Source organism: Ambystoma mexicanum, chromosome 1q (genome assembly GCF_040938575.1).
Source record: "Ambystoma mexicanum isolate Mex_15411 chromosome 1q, UKY_AmexF1_1, whole genome shotgun sequence".
NCBI classification, from domain to species: domain Eukaryota; kingdom Metazoa; phylum Chordata; class Amphibia; order Caudata; family Ambystomatidae; genus Ambystoma; species Ambystoma mexicanum.
Window position 1 is genome coordinate 1542346748 of NC_090922.1, and position 24458 is coordinate 1542371205.

General features: G+C 49.5%; 2 protein-coding genes across 3 annotated transcripts in view; one reads left to right on the forward strand and one right to left on the reverse strand.

Annotated features, from left to right (window-relative positions):
* The window catches only part of LOC138551563 (zinc finger protein 271-like), a 259519-nt gene that overhangs the window by 123548 nt on the left and 111513 nt on the right, over positions 1 to 24458 (reverse strand). The gene's annotated exons all lie outside the window — the stretch shown is intronic.
* Positions 10125 to 24458, forward strand: part of LOC138551589 (zinc finger protein 79-like) — a 59261-nt gene continuing 44927 nt past the window's right edge. Inside the window, exon 1 of one of the 2 annotated variants that reach the window (XM_069642496.1) lies at positions 10125 to 10268. In XM_069642496.1, the coding sequence (XP_069498597.1) occupies positions 10223 to 10268 (46 nt within the window). In that variant the 5' untranslated portion in view covers positions 10125 to 10222. The remainder of the gene's footprint in view (positions 10269 to 24458) is intronic. The other variant, XR_011295324.1, reaches the window with a different exon arrangement.

The following is a 24458-nucleotide window of genomic DNA, read 5'->3' on the forward strand; positions in this document are numbered from 1 at the left end:
ACGTGTATTTATTGGGGACGTCTTTTATCTAGGCTGGAATGGACACAAATGGACGTGGAATGGAAGTACACCCTGGAACATTACAAGCCTACATTGGAATAAAACAACCCAGTTCTTAAATATTACTACATCGCCCTTAAACATAACTGAAGGGCCACCCATTGTTTCAGGTTTTACCCTTATGCACTCCACGATGACCAAAACCATCCAGACCCCTACCCCCTTCCCTGATACAATAATACATTCCATCCCAAAACTGAACACGAATGGAAGGATGAATGAAAGTATACCAGTAACGGTTTCTGAACAACCCACCATGCCAACCAATGGAACAATGTATAATGGCACTAATTCAACATATAGCAGCTCCCAATCCACCATATGCAAGACTATAATGTTTGAATTACTAATGCCAGGTGTAAAACGATCTCTATGCAATACTAACATCACTAGAGATGCAATGTCAAAGGGAAGAAAGCCCACGTTGCGCAGTAGCAGAAAGAAAAGGCAAACGTGCCGACACAAATATGATGCATATCATGGCTTAGGATTAGATGCAGTGGAAGACCATCATCCTGAACATTTGAACAGTTGGTTCTCTGACATGAGTGCAATGGGAAGATGAATGACTAATGGGAGTTGCTTAATACTGCAGGCATCCGTGCCACCCAAGGTCTTAGTACCACAAGAAGTACTCCTAATAGAGACACAATGGGCCTCATTACAAGGCCGGCGGTTACCCTGCCAGTGCTACCGGCGGGTTACCGCTGGACTTGCAAGATATACCGGCGCCTGGTTTGCCATTAACACTGGGGGATTACAACCCTGGCATTCCGGAAAGTGAGGCGCTGATAATGTGTAAATCCCCATTCCCATTTGAGTCCCATAGGACTCAAATAGGAATGGGGACCACGGTAGAACCGGCACCATTAATAACGGTGCCGGTGCTTCCGTCTGACCCTGGCGAGCAGTACACACCCGTTTGCAGAGTCGTACTGTGGCGGTCCGGTAACAACAGTGCCGGTAGGCTTACTGCCACCGTTTTACGGGACCGGCACAGTTGTAGTGAGGCCCCATGTCTGATTCATCTTGCACTATGTAGGGTCAAAGGCACTTTTCAGGCACGCAACATCCATCTACAACTTGTTTGGCCTGAGCCCCGAAAATGCAAAACAAGCTCCACCATCCACAACTGTATCAAGGAAGCGCACCTGGCCATACAAGGGGCGAAATATACAGACAATAAGTGGCAAGAGACAACTCTCTTGTGCAAAGCAGAAGGTCTTGTTAGATACCCGGAATCAACACTAGCCCTTGTAGAACAAGCGTACGCACACATATGGAGAGAGCATGTTATAAAACTAACATCGATCGCAGCACTTGAAAAGCCAGTGAAGGTGCACCAAGAAGAAAGCTATGAACTATGTTTTTACAGTGAAGGAACTGTCTGTGTGGGATAAAACAAACGATGTAACAGAACCATACTAATTCCAGATCTCTGAAAAGGAACCGCAGCACTGATTGACTACTACTGGGTCTGCGGCAAAAGGCGTACTTGCACCTCCCGCCATCTTGGAGGGTCTACTGTTTGCTTGCAATGCGGCACTCAGCACTGCTAGTATTACCAGGATAACACCTAAAGGGGGGACCCTTACCAGATGAGGAACGGACAGTGTCCCTGACCACAGAAGTAATGCCCACCAGGCCACCTCCAGACTTCTGCACCCTCCCTGAAAAGGAACGCCATGGCCAGCTGAGGAGAAAGAAACAGTCCTCGAATTACTTATCTCAAGAATCATCTAATCTGCTCGCACAGATACCTGACAAATACAAGCTCTATAATTTTTTGCATCCCTAATACCCAGCATCCAGACACGAGCCAATGCAAAGTAGCCCCAGATAGTTTGGTGGGAACTGATCCAGCTGGGAATCGATAATGAGCAAGAGTTTAATGTCATAAAAGTGGAACTAAAGGCCCAAAGACTAATGACTATGCAAAATAGGTACGGGTTGGACATCCTGGCGGCCATGGAAGGTGGTGTTTGCAAAAAGATAGGGAGTTCATGTTGCACATTCGTACCTTCTGAAGATGCTGAAAATGGGACACTATCACACATCATCGCAGCAGTGCATGAACTTGAGGTGAAATGAAAAAGGAAGCTGGGGTCCAGGAAGAAGACTGGTTCACCATGGTCTTTAGCTGGGCTGGGTTCCATCATGGCTTGGAACAACGGCAAAGATGATGCTCCCAATCATTGTGGTTATCCTGGTGATATTCTGCACATGCCAATTGGGTCTCCAGTGTTGTGCCAAAGCTGTGCCTAATAGTACAATGATGACTAACAGGAAAACTAATAACAATAACGCACCTCATAATACAAAAGAAGTAGAAATCCAAACTGAGCAAAATGACTGCCCTGCACACCACATGGTCCCCCTCCCTCTTGGTGACATAGTTGACACCCTGTGCCACACCACTATAATACCGCCCCCTGATCCCGAAAACTATAAGGAGGTGTGGGTGGATTTAGCATGCGGTGGGGGATATATATACTTGACCTGCACGCCTGAGCAGTATGCACAACAAGGGGAAAGTTTAAAGCATGTGTGCAGAGCATGGATGCCTATAAAGGGAACGCCCGCGTTGGACGAAGCAGAGAGGCATGCAAATGGGCAAAAGTATGGGGGAGTGGAATTTGTTACTGTAGAAATAACAAAAGGGGGAATGTTGGAATGTAAATGAGCCTATTCCACCCCCTAGGTGCTCTCAAATAAGGTGAACACCATATAAAGTGATATAACATACAAGGGGGGAGCAATCCGCATTATTAGGCAACACGTAAAGGCCCTGCAGCACTTAGAAGTAGATGCATGGAACTAGGAGAGCTCAAAGCCCTCGACTCTATTTTGTTTTAGGCCCCGAAGGGATAAGCTGCAGGCTCACGCTGTTCACGGTCCTAGTCCACAAGGCCCAATTTCTGCATAATACACTGGCTTCACAAGAGTTCCGTTCCCACTGAAGTCCACTTCCCCCTCGTCCCTTCAGTGTTGCAAATATTTAGTATCTTTCAACAGAATGCGCCCTGTGAGAGCTTGAGACAACATCAGGCTCTGCGTTACTAACTCGACCCCCACACCTTTGCATTACTCGATGAACAAACGACCCCCCAGGTCCCAAACCCCATTAAGTGTCCACTGAAGATCTAAGCATACATGTCTGTATTTCCTCTTAGCAGCAACACATATCCCTTGTAACACGGGGTACCAGGGAGGATAAATTAAAGATCAAACCCCAGGGTGGAGACCTTGAGTGACAGGTGGCCACGGGCCGGGATTTCGGGCAGCAGAAAGTGTAAGTCCCTATTCCCGTGGAGTCCTATAGATAAAACCATGCCTGCAGGGGCCGGTACTCCCGGCAGGTCAGACCTTTTGGGAGAACTGCCCCCTGCAGGCAATCTCATAATATGGCGGGCCAGAAAGGGTGCCGGTATGTTACTACCGGCACCCTTATTTCCGGACCGCCATACTTGGAATGAGGCCATGGTGTGCAAAAGAGGGCTTCTTTAAGAAGATTATGATCACGCGAAATTACCAGTAACCTGTACCGTAAAGAGGCAAAGAGACAGCCGGATAGCTACAAACAACTGGTTAAAAGGTTGTAAATTTAGGAGACGGCAAAAGGAGGATGAGGCTATGCTTCAGGCCATAATAACTAAAAACGTGCAGAATTTCTGGCCCCTCGCTAATAGTCTATCCTAATCCCAAGCGTCCCTACAGTCTAATTCAGTGAGTGAGGTGGCCTAGGTAAAACACTTCAACTCTTTGTATCGTTTTTCTAATAATTTACTGCCCATCTCAACAGCGGTGGGGGAGTCGTTTTTACAGTTTACAAATTAGGGCATTGAAGCCTTGATCAAAGGCACCTCTAATTCTGGCGCGCCCGGTCAGAATGGACTTAGTAACGCTATTTTAAAATGAAATCCTTCATTATGGGCTAATGTGCTCTTTATGTTGTTTTCAAGTGTTATTCGGGACAAAACCTTTCAAATACATGCTATAGAGCTATTATCATGCCAGTGAGGGGACAGATCAAACCTGGCTCGCTATTATCCCATCACCCTGCTGGATCTAGACAGTACAAGTTTTGCCTCCCTTGTTCGGGGCCAAACTAGAGGATCAGGCATCCCCAAGGGGGAGACTAAGTAAGATGCAGACTGGATTCTGCAGGGGGATTGGAACATTTATAAATGGGTTTCTCATCAACTGCTTGCAGCCGGCCATGCAGCAAAGGGGGCCTCCCATTTAAATCACGGCCACTGATTTATCACAGGCCTTCAATAACATCAACAGAAAACATCTGTGGTCCAAACTATGAACTTGGCACATTCTGGAGCACTTGCTTACATTGATGGCTATTCATGAGGATTCCTTCATCCAGATGAGGTTGGATGGGCAGGTCCACTTATCGGAGGTCCTTGAAATATCACGTGGCCTCCGCCAGGACTGCATCTTGGCTCCCTGTTTATTAAGACTCTACCTGGCAGATCTAGATTCTGGAGCCTATGGGCCTCATTACACGGAAGGCGGTAATGGTTAACGGCCACCGTTAATGGTAACGGTGACCATTAACCATTACCGCCTTACTACGAGGTCCCTTAGCGGGTTGGTGCTTTAACGCCTACTTTTTGCAGGCGTTAAAAACCAACCCGCTAAGGGACCTCGGAGCTAATTACGGCACCGCAAAATTGCGGTGCCGTAATTAGCGCCTTCCCCATTCCCATTGAGCCCTATGGGGCAGAAATGGGAATGGAGAAGGGCAATGGCGGAAGGGGGATTTACCGCCCCTCCAAACTTGGAATGGGGCGGTAAATCCCCTTTCCGCCAAGGCGGTGCCGGTATTTTACCGGCATGAGCCATGGCGCTAATTGCGCCATGGCTCACCGTCTTCCGTGTAATGAGGCCCTATAGCTTTCACTCCTCCGAAGATCAGAAGTTTGAGACTCATTTGGTTGTCCTATGCAGACTTCCTCATTCTGGCCGATCAAACAACAATTGGTCTCCAAAGATTAATTGACAATGTAGTCTCATACGCAGTGGAAAATGACCTGGTGATCAATAGTAAAAAACAATGATCATCAGATTGCCAGCGAAATATAATAAGCCTCAAGGTTTTTCTTGGATAGTGGGCAAAAGTAGAGTGGATATATATCTATATATATATAAATATCTAGGGATGATATTTACATTGACCCCTAAGAAATTAGAACTTGTTTCGCGAATTAAAGCCAGGGCTATCCACTGCGGATCACAGCTGAAGTGGCTGTATGTTCGATACTAATGCTTTACTGTTAATCCCTTAATAGAATATTACAAAGCTAAAATTGTTCCAACCATTTTATATGGGTAAAAGCTTTCGTTCATGGCACGAGATGTTGATTGGAATTTGATTGAGTCTACTATATGATGAAAGGTCTTTAATGTGCCAGCCTGCATCCCGATTTCACTGGTATCCTTTGTGTTTGGCTTAATCTCCCTACAGGGATGGTTTTTGTGGAAAGTTGTCTTGCTATATAGACATCTTTTAGCCCCGGCGGAGGGTTCCCCTTTTGCTGACCTGAAAAAGGAAGTATCAGTGAAGTCACATGCTGATCCCATTGGTCGCTTTTGCCTATATGCTATAACCATCTTCAAACACCGGAATGTTTTTCCTAATTTAGTTCTTTCAGCACCCAGCCTGCCGAAAAAGCGTCTGTTTCGTCGAGATTGGCAAATAACAATTGAGAAGATGAGATTGTACTCTTTGTACAACAGCCACGTTTTGACAAACCAATGGGCACTCCACCAAAATACCTGCAAAGATTTCCAAATCCCTACTGGCGCCTGCAGTTTTTACATTTTAGATTAAATATTGTATTAAAGAAATAGTGCTCTCAAAAATTGTATTGGCTCAAAAGAGGGGCCATGATAAAAAAATATATATAAAAAATATTTATTAAGAAAGTTCATATGTAAACATTTGAGCAAATGAGGCTCAAAGTTACACATTTCAAGCACTGGGAGGCATCCATTTTGTGAAATGGATGAGCCTCCTGTGCTTGTGTTAATCTCTGCCCTTGCGCCACTAATGTAGCAAATGCCAGCCAGCTGTAATAAACAAAAGCTACCAGCTGGTGGCTTTTGCTTCATTAGTGCCGGAGGCAGAGATGAACAGAAGCTGCTGCTGGTAAGTGCTTTAAATTTAATTCATTTTTCAAATCACTGCAAAATAAATGCTGCGGTTTTCTTTCTAACTTAGAAAGAAAACCGCAGCATTTATAACGTTGTATTTATGTTTGCTGTTGCTTCAGCTTTGAGTCTCCTGGGCTCCCCCGACCTGGGGGAGCCCAAAAGACTGAAAGCTGAAGCCACAGCAAACATAAATACAAGTTGTTGTATTTATAAATGCTGCAGTTTTCTTTCTACGTTTCCCGGGCTCCTCCGAGCCGGAGGAGCCGGAGGACCCCGGGAAACGTAGAAAGAAAAATGCAGCATTTACAAATATAGTTACCTCAATGTAAAAAGGGGGTATGAAATCACAAAAACTTTATATAGAGGATACTAGATACAATTTCGAAATGTGTCTCTTTTAAAAATTGGGCCTCATTACAACTGTCTCAGGCCAGTAGAAATGGTGCTGGTAAGCCTACCGGCACCATTGTTACCGGACTGGCACAATAGGACTCTGTGGGCAGGGGCCGTCCTGCCTGCCAGTTTCAGACTATGCTAGCAGAAGGGCACCCGCCCTCAGAGTTTCACAGAATCACCGGCACCGTTATCAACAGTGCTGGGGTTTCCGTGTTTCCCCGTTCCCATTTTGTCCTATGAGACTCAAGTGGGAATGGGAATTTGCAATTTACCGGCGCCTGATTTCCCGGAATGCTGGTGTTGTAATCCCCCAGTGTTACTGGCAAGCCAGGCACCAGTAAATCTTGCAAGTCCAGCAGCAACAGGCTGGTAGTACTGGCAGGGTTACCGCCGGACTTGTAATGAAGCCCAATGTTATTTTGTGTTTTATTTTAAATAACTGGCAAGACAGTACTTGTTTTTCGATTGTTTTTTTACAATTATTCCTTTTAATTTACTGTACAATTGTATGATGTTACTGTTGCAAATCAATCTGGCCTTTTAGTAAGCAATATTTCTATGTACGCTGTTTTTTTTTTTATATCCGTTAATGTAAGGCCAGCTTTGTTCTGGCTAATTCATGAATTAAAAATTAAAAATAAAAATTCTTACGTGGTTGTTTTCTTGTTGCAAGTGTGGAAAGAAACAAGGTGTATTGTATCTTGCATGAGAAGGCAAGTGTTTTTAAGAAATGTGTGTTTAGAATGTAATGACCCAGGCGTTCCACCAAAGGCATTCCAGGAGGGTCAGATGGAATGATGTAGCGTGGGTGGTTGGCACCAGTGGGTGCTTCTCTATTAGCTATAAATATCAGACTTTGGGGCAGAACTTACTTCAACATCATAATCCCAGTTGAGAAATAAGTGCTTTACCTTAAGTGTAGACTAAGGCCCCGTTTCATGGAATTATTTGTGTGTAAAATCGGGGATTTGCGTGCCATTCGGCGTGCCAATCCCCATTCGTTGATTCATGGAATCGACTGTGCAGAGCATTTCCTGTACTTGCGTGGAGTTCGCACAGGCTCGGCACGTCTCTGCGTGCCGTCAAACGCCTTGTGCGATACACCACGAAGAGCGTGGGTGTGGCTTGTGCATTGGGCTAGAAAGGTGGTGGAACACAGAAAATGGGGAAAGAACATGCAAAAAAGTGGGCGTTCCGAGGGGCGGCTCGCAGACCATCCCTCACACTGCCCACAATTGCGCCAAACGACACGTATTCATGGTACCACCCATGCAGCCTCTTGGCATAGTAATGGCCATGCAAATCCCTCAATCTCTATGCCACCCAAAGGCAGGCATAAGTACACTTACGCATAGGAATCACAGCGCGGAGGTGAGTTTGCATGTCAGATATAGGGGTGTGTGTACACAACTGGGGTTCCGATCTAATTTAGGGGTACGCATACGCAGTGTAGCAGGGTGCATGAATGGTTTACGGGCTTTCGCATGCAGCTTATCCAAGTTTTTACAGAGTTACGATTTTTCATACGCCTGTTGTTGGGGTGCCGGTAACAGTTACGGGGCACCCTGCGTAGGGTTCCCGAGAGGCAGGCCTGCTTATGGAGAACCCCACGCACTGTCTGAAGGGTGCCTGTATTCACGCCCGGGGGGGCACGCAAAGGTAGCTGTTGTGGCTGTTTGTGCTTTGCGTGGGGGCGTATCGGCGGCGTTCCGAGTCGCACTTGTGAATACGGTTACTTTGCGCAGTGAATTCCATGAATACACGGGCGTGCATTTTTTATTCTGTGCGCAGACTGGTGCAGTGTCCTCGACACGCGGCCCTTGCTGCATTTACGGGCACATTTCCATGTATCAGGCACTAAATATCTTTCCTGTAGCCAGTTTCACTGCTCAATCAACAGGGCAGAGATATCCAATGTGCTTTTTTCCATTCTGTCCCAAGAGACGGAATCTGAAGTTCATTTTCTTCTAAACTGTTATAGTTGTTATAGAGCGAGCAATAAAAGGCTGTGTCCAATTTTCTTAAAATGTCGTGTGAAGTTTGACACTGTTCAAGTCGATCGTGTTTATTGAAATTGTGTTTCAAGTTTTCTTTTCTCAGCGTGATTCTGGAGAAGCAAACAACTGAATCGTAATGAATTAGTGGAAGGAAAGGTTAGGCACTATATCCGAGTCTCCACTTGAGCTTCACTCTATCCGTTTTACACTTTAATCTATAAGTTATTTGCATTGTCTCTTTCTGCTGGTGCCTAGGTTTCCCTAGCTGCATGGTCGGTAGCGATGCCGGCCACACCTCTTCTTGGAAATGAAGCTAGTCTCATAGCTCTCAACCATTTATGTTGCAAAGGCGGGTGAAAACACCCGATTTTATTTTTGGCGGGTGAGAGGCCCATTGAAACGAATGGGCGTGAAGGTGGCTTGGCGGGTGAGTCAGCTGTTCGCAAGGCGGGTGTTACCCGCCAAAAGCGTGTGAGTTGAGAGCTATGTAGTCTGTACCCGGACATCGCGCGCTGGTTTTAGATTAGATTTCATATCTACACATATGGTGAGGTTTATTTTTTATTACAAGTGGTCTGGTGACACATGTTTCGACCGCTCCGGGTCCTTTTCAAGGCTAAGGTGTGTTTGTTTTATGCCACGTCTTTTAAGTTTGGTAAGTCAGAATTTTCGAAAATTCCCCCGGAGGACAAAATACTGGCACACAGCAAACAGCCCTACTGGGCCATCGCGAACCTCCCGATTTACCACCTGAGGTGTCCGGGTACAGACCTGCGTAATTAATGACTGACCTGGCGTTTACAGTAATGCTTGGTTCTCTCTTCATGGCTTGTTGCGTTTATATTTGTATGTCCGGTTGTCACCTATGTGCCTATGCACTGCTGCTGCAGTTTTATTTATTTATTTCAAGTACAGAGGAACTTGGCAATGCCTGGATGCCATGTGCAGTGCTACATATGAAATCCGTGCCTCTCGACGTTTTCTGTCCCCACGGGGGAGGCGGGCCGGATCAGATTTCGCCTTTTGGGGGGTGAAAGCCCGTTGAATTGTATGGGCAGTCTATAAGTATAATTATAATAGCAGGTGGGGGGCGAGTGAACAGCTTCCACGGCAGGCAGCTGAGTTGAGAGGGATGGAAAGGAACTTATACATGCAGTTATTGGAAGCTGTGGCCAGCAGCAGTCACGGGTTAATCCCCATTGTTCAGACCCGGCTAGTGCCTGGAGGCACCCCGGTTGCTCTCCCGGGGTTTCCCCCATAGTCTGCGCTGTTCCCCCGGGATTATTCCCCATTCCTGGCCACTATTCCCCCCCACAGCCCTAGTCTGCACTGTTCGCCCGGGGTTATCCCCCATAGTTGACACTGCTCCCCCGGGGTAATCCCCCATAGTATGCCCGGCTCGCCCGGGGTTATCTCCCGTAGTCTGCGCAGCTCGCCGGGGGTCATCCCCCATTCCTGGCCACCATCCCCCCCACAGCCCTAGTCTGCACTGGTCGCCCGGGGTTATCCCCCATAGTCTGCGCAGCTCGCCGGGGGTCATCCCCCATTCCTGGCCGCTCCCCATTCCTCTTCTCTTGCGGCCACTTGAATCACGGCCTCTGATGCCAGGAAGGACCCCAGGAAGTGTCTGCACGGGCTCTTGCTCAGGTGAGACCCCCTGAGACCCGGGATCGGGGGGACTGATGGTCCGGTGTGTGCACGTTTAATGACTATAGTTAGGAGGATGGGCCTGGAATGGGGGAGACTTGGAAAGCTCTACCAAGGACCCCGTGGCTGATCGGAGTGAAAGGGGCAGGAATGATGGATTACATAGGACACTCCATCGCCCCCCAAGTCACCACAGTGTGTCCCAAAGGAGCCATGGCTGCCCCGGAGGTCCTGTCTGTGCAGCTAACCACATGTTTAGCAGATGTGCCCCTCCCTCAGCTTTTTGGGGTACACGCATCTGCTCCACTGTTCTCCTGCCCGTACTGGGCCACGCGGAATAGTTTGATATGTGATATGTGGGCTGTGGGGGGAGGGAAGGTCAGTGAAGACTTGTCGGGGGCTCGGAGTAGAAAACGATAACGAAATGGAACCAAACCACTGTGCAACACTTCCCCTGCCACCCCCGCCTGTGGCCGAGAAGGCACGTGTTGTTACACCCCCTATGCCTTCACCCTCCCTGTGGGACTTATCCAAGTATCTGTCTTTGGTCTTCTCACTGGTATACTTTAGACCTCCCCTGCCACCCCCGCCTGTGGCAGAGAAGGCACGTGTTGTTACACCCCCTATGCCTTCACCCTCCCTGTGGGACTTATCCAAGTATCTGTCTTTGGTCTTCTCACTGGTATACTTTAGACCTCCCCTGCCACCCCCGCCTGTGGCAGAGAAGGCACGTGTTGTTACACCCCCTATGCCTTCACCCTCCCTGTGGGACTTATCCAAGTATCTGTCTTTGGTCTTCTCACTGGTACACTTTAGACCTCCCCTGCCACCCCCGCCTGTGGCAGAGAAGGCACGTGTTGTTACACCCCCTATGCCTTCACCCTCCCTGTGGGACTTATCCAAGTATCTGTCTTTGGTCTTCTCACTGGTATACTTTAGACCTCCCCTGCCACCCCCGCCTGTGGCAGAGAAGGCACGTGTTGTTACACCCCCTATGCCTTCACCCTCCCTGTGGGACTTATCCAAGTATCTGTCTTTGGTCTTCTCACTGGTATACTTTAGACTTCCCCTGCCACCCCCGCCTGTGGCAGAGAAGGCACGTGTTGTTACACCCCCTATGCCTTCACCCTCCCTGTGGGACTTATCCAAGTATCTGTCTTTGGTCTTCTCACTGGTATACTTTAGACCGTCCCTGCCACCCCCGCCTGTGGCAGAGAAGGCACGTGTTGTTACACCCCCTATGCCTTCACCCTCCCTGTGGGACTTATCCAAGTATCTGTCTTTGGTCTTCTCACTGGTATACTTTAGACCACCCCTGCCACCCCCGCCTGTGGCAGAGAAGGCACGTGTTGTTACACCCCCTATGCCTTCACCCTCCCTGTGGGACTTATCCAAGTATCTGTCTTTGGTCTTCTCACTGGTATACTTTAGACCTCCCCTGCCACCCCCGCCTGTGGCAGAGAAGGCACGTGTTGTTACACCCCCTATGCCTTCACCCTCCCTGTGGGACTTATCCAAGTATCTGTCTTTGGTCTTCTCACTGGTATACTTTAGACCTCCCCTGCCACCCCCGCCTGTGGCAGAGAAGGCACGTGTTGTTACACCCCCTATGCCTTCACCCTCCCTGTGGGACTTATCCAAGTATCTGTCTTTGGTCTTCTCACTGGTATACTTTAGACCGTCCCTGCCACCCCCGCCTGTGGCAGAGAAGGCACGTGTTGTTACACCCACTATGCCTTCACCCTCCCTGTGGGACTTATCCAAGTATCTGTCTTTGGTCTTCTCACTGGTATACTTTAGACCTCCCCTGCCACCCCCGCCTGTGGCAGAGAAGGCACGTGTTGTTACACCCCCTATGCCTTCACCCTCCCTGTGGGACTTATCCAAGTATCTGTCTTTGGTCTTCTCACTGGTATACTTTAGACCACCCCTGCCACCCCCGCCTGTGGCAGAGAAGGCACGTGTTGTTACACCCCCTATGCCTTCACCCTCCCTGTGGGACTTATCCAAGTATCTGTCTTTGGTCTTCTCACTGGTATACTTTAGACCTCCCCTGCCACCCCCGCCTGTGGCAGAGAAGGCACGTGTTGTTACACCCCCTATGCCTTCACCCTCCCTGTGGGACTTATCCAAGTATCTGTCTTTGGTCTTCTCACTGGTATACTTTAGACCACCCCTGCCACCCCCGCCTGTGGCAGAGAAGGCACGTGTTGTTACACCCCCTATGCCTTCACCCTCCCTGTGGGACTTATCCAAGTATCTGTCTTTGGTCTTCTCACTGGTATACTTTAGACCACCCCTGCCACCCCCGCCTGTGGCAGAGAAGGCACGTGTTGTTACACCCCCTATGCCTTCACCCTCCCTGTGGGACTTATCCAAGTATCTGTCTTTGGTCTTCTCACTGGTATACTTTAGACCTCCCCTGCCACCCCCGCCTGTGGCAGAGAAGGCACGTGTTGTTACACCCCCTATGCCTTCACCCTCCCTGTGGGACTTATCCAAGTATCTGTCTTTGGTCTTCTCACTGGTATACTTTAGACCTCCCCTGCCACCCCCGCCTGTGGCAGAGAAGGCACGTGTTGTTACACCCCCTATGCCTTCACCCTCCCTGTGGGACTTATCCAAGTATCTGTCTTTGGTCTTCTCACTGGTATACTTTAGACCACCCCTGCCACCCCCGCCTGTGGCAGAGAAGGCACGTGTTGTTACACCCCCTATGCCTTCACCCTCCCTGTGGGACTTATCCAAGTATCTGTCTTTGGTCTTCTCACTGGTATACTTTAGACCTCCCCTGCCACCCCCGCCTGTGGCAGAGAAGGCACGTGTTGTTACACCCCCTATGCCTTCACCCTCCCTGTGGGACTTATCCAAGTATCTGTCTTTGGTCTTCTCACTGGTATACTTTAGACCACCCCTGCCACCCCCGCCTGTGGCAGAGAAGGCACGTGTTGTTACACCCCCTATGCCTTCACCCTCCCTGTGGGACTTATCCAAGTATCTGTCTTTGGTCTTCTCACTGGTATACTTTAGACCTCCCCTGCCACCCCCGCCTGTGGCAGAGAAGGCACGTGTTGTTACACCCCCTATGCCTTCACCCTCCCTGTGGGACTTATCCAAGTATCTGTCTTTGGTCTTCTCACTGGTATACTTTAGACCACCCCTGCCACCCCCGCCTGTGGCAGAGAAGGCACGTGTTGTTACACCCCCTATGCCTTCACCCTCCCTGTGGGACTTATCCAAGTATCTGTCTTTGGTCTTCTCACTGGTATACTTTAGACCTCCCCTGCCACCCCCGCCTGTGGCAGAGAAGGAACGTGTTGTTACACCCCCTATGCCTTCACCCTCCCTGTGGGACTTATCCAAGTATCTGTCTTTGGTCTTCTCACTGGTATACTTTAGACCTCCCCTGCCACCCCCGCCTGTGGCAGAGAAGGCACGTGTTGTTACACCCCCTATGCCTTCACCCTCCCTGTGGGACTTATCCAAGTATCTGTCTTTGGTCTTCTCACTGGTACACTTTAGACCTCCCCTGCCACCCCCGCCTGTGGCAGAGAAGGCACGTGTTGTTACACCCCCTATGCCTTCACCCTCCCTGTGGGACTTATCCAAGTATCTGTCTTTGGTCTTCTCACTGGTACACTTTAGACCGTCCCTGCCACCCCCGCATGTGGCAGAGAAGGCACGTGTTGTTACACCCCCTATGCCTTCACCCTCCCTGTGGGACTTATCCAAGTATCTGTCTTTGGTCTTCTCACTGGTACACTTTAGACCGCCCCTGAGACCCCCGCCGGTGGCGGGGAAGGCACGTGTTGTTACACCCCCTATGCCTTCACCCTCCCTGTGGGACTTATCCAAGTATCTGTCTTTGGTCTTCTCACTGGTACACTTTAGACCTCCTCTGCTATCCTCATCCAGGTGGGAAGTCCCAGAGTATTGGTCTTCGCTGTGGTACATTGTAACCCTCCTCTGCCATCTCCCTACCAGTAAGACTTGCCCAAGGATTATTCTTTGGTCTTCTCATTGGTACACTCTACACCCCCTTTGTGATTCCACTCCCAGTCTGAATTCCCCAAGAATCGGCCAGTGTTTCTTTACTTGGTATCTTGTACACCTCCTCTAGCCATCCTCTGCCAAGTGGGAGTTCCCCAAGAATTCGTCTTTGGTCTTCACCGTGTACAGTCTACCCCTCCTCTGCGATCTCCCTACCAGTGGGGATTCCACAAAGACTGTTCTTTTGTCTTCATTGTGGTACATTTTCTATCTCCTCCGCCTTCCCTGACGTGTGGGATGCCCCTAAGGATCGATCATTAATCTTCTCATTGGTTCAATCCACATCTGCTCAGCCATTCCCAAGATGGGAGCTCCAAAAGAATCAGACATTGGCCTTCTCCTAGGCACATTCTATATTTCCTCTGCCATCCCTTACGTGTGGGACGGCCCTAAGGATCGATCAGTAATCTTCTCATTGATTCATTCTACATCTCCTCCGCCATCCCTTACGTGTGGGACGGCCCTAAGGATAGATCATTAACCCTCTCATTGGTTCATTCTACATCTCCTCTGCCATCCCTTTCGTGTGGGACGGCCCTAAGGATCGATCATTAATCTTCTCATTGGTTCATTCTACATCTCCTCTGCCATCCCTTACGTGTGGGATGGCAGAGGAGGAGGATGGCCCTAAGGATCGATCATTAATCTTCTTATTGGTTCATTCTACATCTCCTCTGCCATCCCTTTCGTGTGGGACGGCCCTAAGGATCGATCATTAATCTTCTCATTGGTTCATTCTACATCTCCTCTGCCATCCCTTACGTGTGGGACGGCCCTAAGGATCGATCATTAATCTTCTTATTGGTTCATTCTACATCTCCTCTGCCATCCCTTACGTGTGGGTCGGCCCTAAGGATCGATCATTAATCTTCTCATTGGTTCATTCTACATCTCCTCTGCCATCCCTTACGTGTGGGACGGCCCTAAGGATCGATCATTAATTTTCTCATTGGTTCATTCTACATCTCCTCTGCCATCCCTTACGTGTGGGACGGCCCTAAGGATCAATCATTAATCTTCTCATTGGTTCATTCTACATCTTCTCAGCCACTCCTAAGGTGGGAGCTCCACAAGAATCAGACATTGGCCTTATCCTAGGCGCATTCTACATGTCCTCTGCCATTTCTTCTCCCAGTGGGACTTCCCCAAGGAACAGCCTTTCATTTTCTGATTGGTGCACTCTGACACTCCTTTTTTGGAAGCTGATCTCCTTCTTTGGATTCCATTACACAAATGTCTTGCAGATCATTCTCACATCTTTTTCTCCTCCTCAGAATTGCCTACTCACATTCTCCTATATCTCTCTTCCATTCACCACCGAAGTGCTCTCTGCAGTCTCAGATGATAAACTTCCAAACCGGAAGACATATTTGTCACGCTTTCTCCCACACACCCTCTCCCTGCTCCCTCCGCACGCCCGGTCTCTGCCAAAATCCATCAGGGGGTCCCGTTTATGCACTCTGGCAGTCGGAGACTGCATCATCTTACCCGCCATACCAAGACACTGTTTGGACCAGGGGTTTACCGGCCATCCCAGCGCTGGAAAGCACAATGGAGACTCCCACTGGCAGCTCGTAACAATCCACATCGTTTGCAACGGTCCTCGCGTCAAGTGAGAGGGCCAACACGATCACGCATCACGTGAGGGGGCGAGCACCGCCAGGAGTCACGTGACGACAACGCTTCCGCATCACGTGACACGCATCACGTGATTTCTCTCAAGGATTCAAAAGCGGCCAGGAACACTGAAGCGTTGCTTCACAGCTGAACTCTTTCAGTACTTGTTCCTTGTTTTGACCCTTGCTCCTACGATCTGTGTACGACCTCGGATTTTGTCTACTGGATTGCTTTTGTCTAACCCTTGGCATTTGTGAACTTTGGCTTGAACTCTGTTACGACCTCGGATTTGTCTACTGGATTGATTTGTCTACACCTCTGGCATTTTTGAACCTTGGCTTTGCATTTTGTTTACGACCTCGGACTTGGATTTGGATTGCCTCACGGATTTCGTTGTGTTTTGGTATTATTGGCCACCGGCCTCTGCAAGGCGTTCGCCTGGCTGCATAACCTGGATTTGCCTCAAACCTCGGTGTGCGCCCACCCACAGAGTCTCGCACACCAAGCCCCGTTCAGGGCCCCACTATCCATCAGGGTGACACTTTCTATACACTAGGTAAGCGGTGCTCTTTTCCTTGCTGGGTATTTATTGTACAACACGCACATTGTTCTGATAATCGCTTATTGCCTTGCAGTGCTCCAGGGGTCCTTCTGGCTGTTCCCGGTTCCAGACCTGACGGCTCACAAAAAACCTGTGGCCTCAAAGACTGCACAGACACTGAATATCTCGTTGTCTGTGTGGTACTTGGGGACGGAGGCTTACTAATCTGCACGACCATCAAGATCAAGTCCGTAACAGACTGTGAAGCCTTCTTGGTCGTGCTGATTATGGATGCCTCCGCCGGGGACCCTGTGACCGCTCTAATGCAGGCTGTCGCGGCCCTTAGGACCGACATGGCCGCCGCAACCACTGCCATTCACCATCGTCTCGACGCCTTACAAAGCGCACGCCAACCTTTGCCTGTTGACGCTGAGTTTGGGGATCCCAACCCTCCACTCCAGCCTGCCCCTACTCTGCCTCCTATTCCCACGCCTGTTCTACTCTCAACTCCTCTTCCCCTGGCGGCTCCAGAACGCTACCAAGGCGATCCCCGGAAATATCGCACATTCATCAACCAGTGCAAACTACACTTTTTGTGCAGACCCCAGGCCTTCCCCGACTCCGTTACCAAGGCCGCTTTTCTTCTGTCCCACTTATCCGGTGTAGCCGCTACTTGGGCGAATCCATTACTAGAGAACGACCATCCAGCTTTGTATGATTTCGAACTACTAGTGTCCGAGATGGCGAAAGTGTTCGATACCCGTTATAAGGCCCAATCACGAGACCTGGAACTCCTTGAACAATCACAGGGCAAGCTTTCTCTGATTGAGTACATCACTCGTTTCAACCAGCTTGCAGCAGAAACGTCCTGGCCAGAGCAGAAAAAGGCGATTGTCTATTATCGAGGGTTATGCAACCCCATGAAAGACGCCCTCGCGGTGGTTCCATCCCTTCCTTCTGTTTTCTCTGATCTTGTTGATCTCACTCTCCAGGTGGACGCTCGCAGAACCGAGCGTAAAGCAGAGACGTTTAATTCTGGCCAGCTCTCTCCCGCTTCAACTGCCACTGGTGGTGAACCTATGCAAATTGGTGGCATCCGTAGTCCTATAACCTCAGTTGAGCGGGAACGCAGGAGAACCAGTAATGCCTGTTTTTACTGTGGGACTAGTGGGCATTATGTAAGAGAATGTCCCCGTCGGCCAAAAAACAAAACTCTGGGTTTTCCGAAGGCTCGCCCTTGAGATCGGGGGTACCGGCGAGCCCTTCATTGACCCCCACTGGACCCGTATTTGGCCCTATCAGACCCATAGTAGTACATGCACTGCTGAAACCCTCTAGGGAGGTCATGCATGCCGTACGCATCGTGATTGACTCAGGGGCCACTGGCTGTTTTCTTGACATCACTTTAGCCCAGCATCACAATCTGCCCCTAGTTCAGAAAGGACATCCTGAGCCTGTACAAGCGGTTGACGGCACCTCCCTTTCGCCTGGTCCAATCAAACAGCAGACTGCCCCTCTAGAAGTGGTGATTCAGGACACCCATAAAGAAACCATGTCTTTCGACCTTATCACCACGCCCCAGTTTGGTATCATACTGGGCATACCCTGGTTAAGACAACACAACCCCTTGATCAATTGGGGCACTGGGCAGGTAACGTTTGAATCAGATGTATGTCAGCATTTCTGCTTAACAGAACCCGAGAGACTCACCTCTCCCGCCGCTATTCTTGGCGCCATGGCCTCTTCTCGAATTGAGGATGTTGTTCCACCCACACCTACACATACCGTGGGGGCTGTTACAGCTGGTATTCCTGCTGATTACCACGATTATCTGCAGGTTTTTGATAAAGCCACGGCGGAGGGTCTCCCACCGCATAGGCCTTATGACTGCCCCATTAACTTGATTCCCGATGCACCAATACCAAAGGGTAGGATTTACTCACTATCCCATTCCGAAGAAACCGTTTTGAAGGACTATATACAACAAGCCCTACGGTTAGGCCACATTCGTCCCTCTTGTTCCCCAGCCGCCAGCCCTATCTTTTTTGTGCCCAAAAAGGAGGGTGACCTACGACCATGCATAGACTATAGACGGTTGAATGCCATCACTATAAAGAACAGGTATCCCATCCCGCTTATCTCCACCTTGCTTGATAGACTGACACGTGCGTCCATCTTCACTAAGCTGGATCTAAGGGGGGCATACAACTTGATCCGAATGCGCCATGGAGACGAATGGAAGACGGCGTTCTGCTCCCGACAAGGGTTATATGAGTATACAGTAATGCCTTTCGGGCTGTGTAACGCCCCTGCCACCTTCCAGCGTTTCGTCAACAAAGTCTTCTCTGACATTCTTGATGTCTATGTTGTTGTCTATCTGGATGACATACTGATATTTTCGCCCTCCTTGGAAGAACATGTCACGCATGTCAGAGAAGTCCTATCCCGTCTCAAGAACAATGCTTTATTTGCTAAACCAGAAAAGTGCTTGTTTCACTCAAAGGAGGTGGATTTCCTGGGCTTTCACATCACCCCCGGGGGTCTCTCCATGAATTTGTCGAAAGTTCGAGCCATCATGGAATGGCCTGCCCCGGTCAATGTTAAACAACTCCAGTCTTTCCTTGGCTTCGCCAATTTTTATCGACGCTTTATCGCCGGTTTCTCGGCCATTGTTTCTCCCCTCACAGCCCTGACCAGCCCTCTTGTTCCGTTTAATTGGACTCCCGAACACCAAAAGGCATTTGAGGCACTTAAATCTAGGTTTGCCTCGGCTCCGGTCTTACAACACCCAGACCCAGAACTCCCGTTCATCCTAGAAGCAGACGCCTCCTCTTTCGCATTAGGGGCAGTCCTTTCCCAGTCTTGTCCGACTACAGGCCGTCTACATCCGGTAGCCTATCATTCCCGGAAATTCACTCCAGCCGAATCCCACTATACAGTTACCGAAAAGGAACTGTTAGCCATCAAGGACGCCCTCCAGACATGGCGACACCACCTCATCGGGGCAAAACACCAGACGGTGGTATATTCTGATCATAAGAACCTGCAAGATCTAGCAACGCTGAAGTGTACAAACAGCAGGCATGTCCGCTGGCATCTCTTTCTTGCAGCATTTGACTTTGTGGTGAAACATAGGCCGGGTCTCTCCCACGGCAAGGCGGATGCACTTTCCCGGTCTCCTGGGGGGGAATCGTTACCTCTATTTCCCGACACATTGTTAGAAAAGGGCCACGTCATCTGTGTGTGTACACCATCCCCTCCTATGCTTACCACCATCAGACACTGGGTTTCCCAACACCCACATGCCTTAAATGAGTGGGACGTTCAACTACAGGAGGGGTTGCCTTTTATTCAAGGAAAACTATTTCTCCCAACCAGCGATGCACGCAATCAGGCACTCGCTTGGTCTCATGATGCTGCAGTCAACGGGCACCCGGGGCAAAAACGCACTCTAGAACTCCTACAGCGGTGGTGCTGGTGGCCTTCAATGAGGAGAGACATAGAGAACTACGTCAACACTTGTTCAATATGCGCTCAGTGCAAGTCGTCTAGGGGACGGCCTCTGGGGCTGCTCCAACCACTACCAGTCCCGCCCAGGCCCTGGCACACGGTCTCTATGGACCTTATCACTGACCTACCCCGCAGACGAGGCTACGACACGATCTGGGTTATCATTGACTCCTACACAAAAATGGCCCGCTTTATACCTTGTACGGGAATACCCTCAGCACCCACATTGGCCCGTTTGTTCTTTCAGTCCGTTTTCTGTCTGTTTGGTCTCCCGCAGGTCATTATTTCGGACCGAGGGTCCCAGTTCACGTCTTGTTTCTGGCGTGCTCTCACTGGCCTTTTGGGTATCGATTCCCGCTTCTCCTCTGCCTATCATCCTGAAAGTGACGGGCAGACCGAGAGAGTGAACCAGGCCCTGGAACAGTATCTGCGCTGTCTTACCCTCCAGTACCAGGATTCTTGGTTTAACCTGCTCCACCTAGCTGAGTTTGCCTATAACAATTCCTGGCACTCGTCTACTGGTTTCTCCCCTTTTTATTCCTTGTACGGCCAGCATCCTCGTGCCCTTCCTCTTCCTGATTTTCCCTCCGCCACTCCTGCTGCAGACGCCTGCACTCGTGACTTGGTCGCGATCCATGCCCAGACACTCACCCACTTGCGCGAGGCCCAGGTGGTGATGAAAACCAAGGCAGACAGGAGGCGACTAGCGGCTCCTAAATATTGTGTGGGTGACCGGGTTTGGCTCTCGACCCGCCATTTGCATATACCCGGCTGTCGCAAGCTGCTGCCCCGCTTTGTTGGTCCCTACAAGATTGCTAAGGTCCTGAATCCTGTGGCCTTGCGCCTTTCAGTTCCCCCTACCTGGCGGATTCACCCTGTTTTCCACACCTCCCTCCTCAAACCCTGTCTTGCTCCTACCCGACTTAGTGCCCCTCCTGCTCCTGTTTCTGTGTCCTCTCCTGACGAGTACGAGGTCAGTGCCATTTTGGGTTCTCGTTTCCTCAGGGGTCGTCTTCAGTATCTTGTGGATTGGGTGGGTTATGGCCCTGAAGACCGCTCCTGGGTCCCTTCCCAAGATGTGCACGCCCCGACCCTGGTTGCCCATTTTCATAGGGACTACCCATCTAGCCCACGGGGTCGTGGGCCTTTGAGGGGGGGCTCTGTCACGCTTTCTCCCGCACACCCTCTCCCTGCTCCCTCCGCACGCCCGGTCTCTGCCAAAATCCATCAGGGGGTCCCGTTTATGCACTCTGGCAGTCGGAGACTGCATCATCTTACCCGCCATACCAAGACACTGTTTGGACCAGGGGTTTACCGGCCATCCCAGCGCTGGAAAGCACAATGGAGACTCCCACTGGCAGCTCGTAACAATCCACATCGTTTGCAACGGTCCTCGCGTCACGTGAGAGGGCCAACACGATCACGCATCACGTGAGGGGGCGAGCACCGCTAGGAGTCACGTGACGACAACGCTTCCGCATCACGTGACACGCATCACGTGATTTCTCTCAAGGATTCAAAAGCGGCCAGGAACACTGAAGCGTTGCTTCACAGCTGAACTCTTTCAGTACTGTACGGCTCTTGTTCCTTGTTTTGAACCTTGCTCCTACGATCTGTGTACGACCTCGGATTTTGTCTACTGGATTGCTTTTGTCTAACCCTTGGCATTTGTGAACTTTGGCTTGAACTCTGTTACGACCTCGGATTTGTCTACTGGATTGATTTGTCCCGGGAGGATAGCTCAGCGGCATTGTGCGCGTCTTGGAAGCAAGACGACACGAAGCAACAACGGGTTCGATCCCCGGGTCCGCGCTTAGAAACCTCTGGGAGTTTAAGCGCGTTATAAATACGTAACTAAGACAAAAAAAACAACACAATTACACAACTAAGAAAAACAAACAATTCCTGTAACAGCGCCTCGATGCCTGTGGGCTGTGTGAGCGCTTTATAAATGTTAAATAAATAAAAAAAATTGTCTACACCTCTGGCATTTTTGAACCTTGGCTTTGCATTTTGTTTACGACCTCGGACTTGGATTTGGATTGCCTCACGGATTTCGTTGTGTTTTGGTATTATTGGCCACCGGCCTCTGCAAGGCGTTCGCCTGGCTGCATAACCTGGATTTGCCTCAAACCTCGGTGTGCGCCCACCCACAGAGTCTCGCACACCAAGCCCCGTTCAGGGCCCCACTATCCATCAGGGTGACACTTTCTATACACTAGGTAAGCGGTGCTCTTTTCCTTGCTGGGTATTTATTGTACAACACGCACATTGTTCTGATAATCGCTTATTGCCTTGCAGTGCTCCAGGGGTCCTTCTGGCTGTTCCCGGTTCCAGACCTGACGGCTCACAAAAAACCTGTGGCCTCAAAGACTGCACAGACACTGAATATCTCGTTGTCTGTGTGGTACTTGGGGACGGAGGCTTACTAATCTGCACGACCATCAAGTCCGTAACAATATTCCTCTCAGCTTTAAATCTCTCATTCCATCGCCTATCTCCTACCTTTTGTCCCCTGGCATCCTCAACCAATCGTCATACGCTTGTAACCTTGGGGTTTTCTTTCAGAACAATCTCATCCACCAAATAGTTCCTTACCTCCATGGGTACAGCAGCCAGGCGTAATTTGCTAAGCCTCTGAAAATCGGACCTCACCTCACCTTTCAGTGCCTACAACCCTCCTCAGCAACCATGAATATGACCAGCTCCTTGTGGGACTTCCCATCTACTTCCTTTTAAAGCTTAATGAAGTAGTCGATTTGCCCCAGCAAAGTATTCAATCTCCCTTGTTATTCCTTTTCCTTCCACACCCCTTCTCTGCGTTGGCCGGCTCTGTATGTGGCACTGATCTTCCTGATCTTTCTCCTGTTCTATGGATCTATTCATTTGAGATTGGATGCACTCTCTCTAACACATTATCCTACTACACTCATAATTGAACCCTCTATTCATAAGCCGTTCTCATCCTCTCTGGATCCCACCCACCCTTGGATGTCGTGTGTTTCCTTTTGTTCTCCTTTCTCCCCTAAAATTCATATCCTTGTGAAATTAAAAACATTGCCACTATTATCTGCTTTACGATGGCTCTAGAACTCCTGAGGCCAACAGAGGCATCACCCAACTCCAAGGACAATCTTCTTTCTCTCCAACTGGATATGGGCAGCACAGTGTGCATCCAATGCCACCCCCTAGGGAGAGAAGAGTCATGCGATTAGTTTAGTGCTATATCCATGATATTGGAGAAATAAATACATGTGCAAGGGGCTTCTTACTGCGATGCATGGTACGATCTCCAATCCCACTAGACCTGCAGAGCGAGTTCTTTAGTTTACCTACTCGACCTAAGAGAAATGCACTCACCCCATAGTGATGGGTGACAACATATTTACCAGTGATTTCTGTAAAATGGTGCATGATATAAGTCATTTATAACGCGCCTGTGCACAAGTGTTTCTTGAAGCACACTTCAAATGGTTTGCAGTGCTGCTAACCAAAGGTCAACCATCCACGGGAAACCTTTTTTGCCATTTACTGCAAACAGAATTTGTTTGCAGTAAATGGCATATACGTTTCAAACATCCCCATACTTGCCCATCAAGATCGCGTACCATGGAAATGGAACTCGCACTTCATAAACTCTCCTTGCCCATGTGAGTAGGATAGTAGATTTTTCAAGCCCTGATCTCTGGACATGGGACTTATCTCATTTCACCTGAGGTTCAAAGTGTTAAATGATTAGGAAGACTATCCTGAATATCACTCTACCCTGGTCCCCTTACCTTCAGATACCTGCCTCTCATTTGATATGTTCCCTCTGGACTTGAGTGATCCGGTTGATGTAAAGGTTGTTGTACTTATATGATGGTTACCCTTATTCTGCAAAATCACACTTTGCTGGGATTTCTTTTATTGCATAATGTGTTGCCCTTTTTACATTGGCACAGGTGTGTAATGTAGCACACACCCTTTCATTTCAGGAGCATATCATATGCTCTTCATGAGAATGTCACTGTCTGAAGCTTGCCTAGCAATACTGGGAGATGTTGTAAGCTTCTTTTGGGACTTTGGGCCTCATTACATGGAAGGTGCTAGGGGATTACCGGCACCGGTAAGGGCACCGGTGCCGGTAATCCCCACCACCCTACTACGAGGTTCCTCAGCGGGTCCTGTCCTTAACGTGTGGTCAGACCACACGTTAAGGACAGGACCCGCTGAGGGACTTCAGTGCAAATAACGGTATCGCAAATTGCGGTACCGTTAATTGCTCCTTCCCAATTCCCATTGAGCCCTATGGGGGCTCAAATGGGAATGGGGAAGGGTTCCCGGAATGGGGACTTACCAGTCCTGCAAAGGTCGGAGTAGGCCGGTAAGTCCCTATTCCGGGAACCCGGCCTCCGACGCCAGTAAGGGGGTAGCCATGGCGCTAATAGCGCCATGGCTACCGCCTTCCTTGTAATGAGGCCCTTTGACTG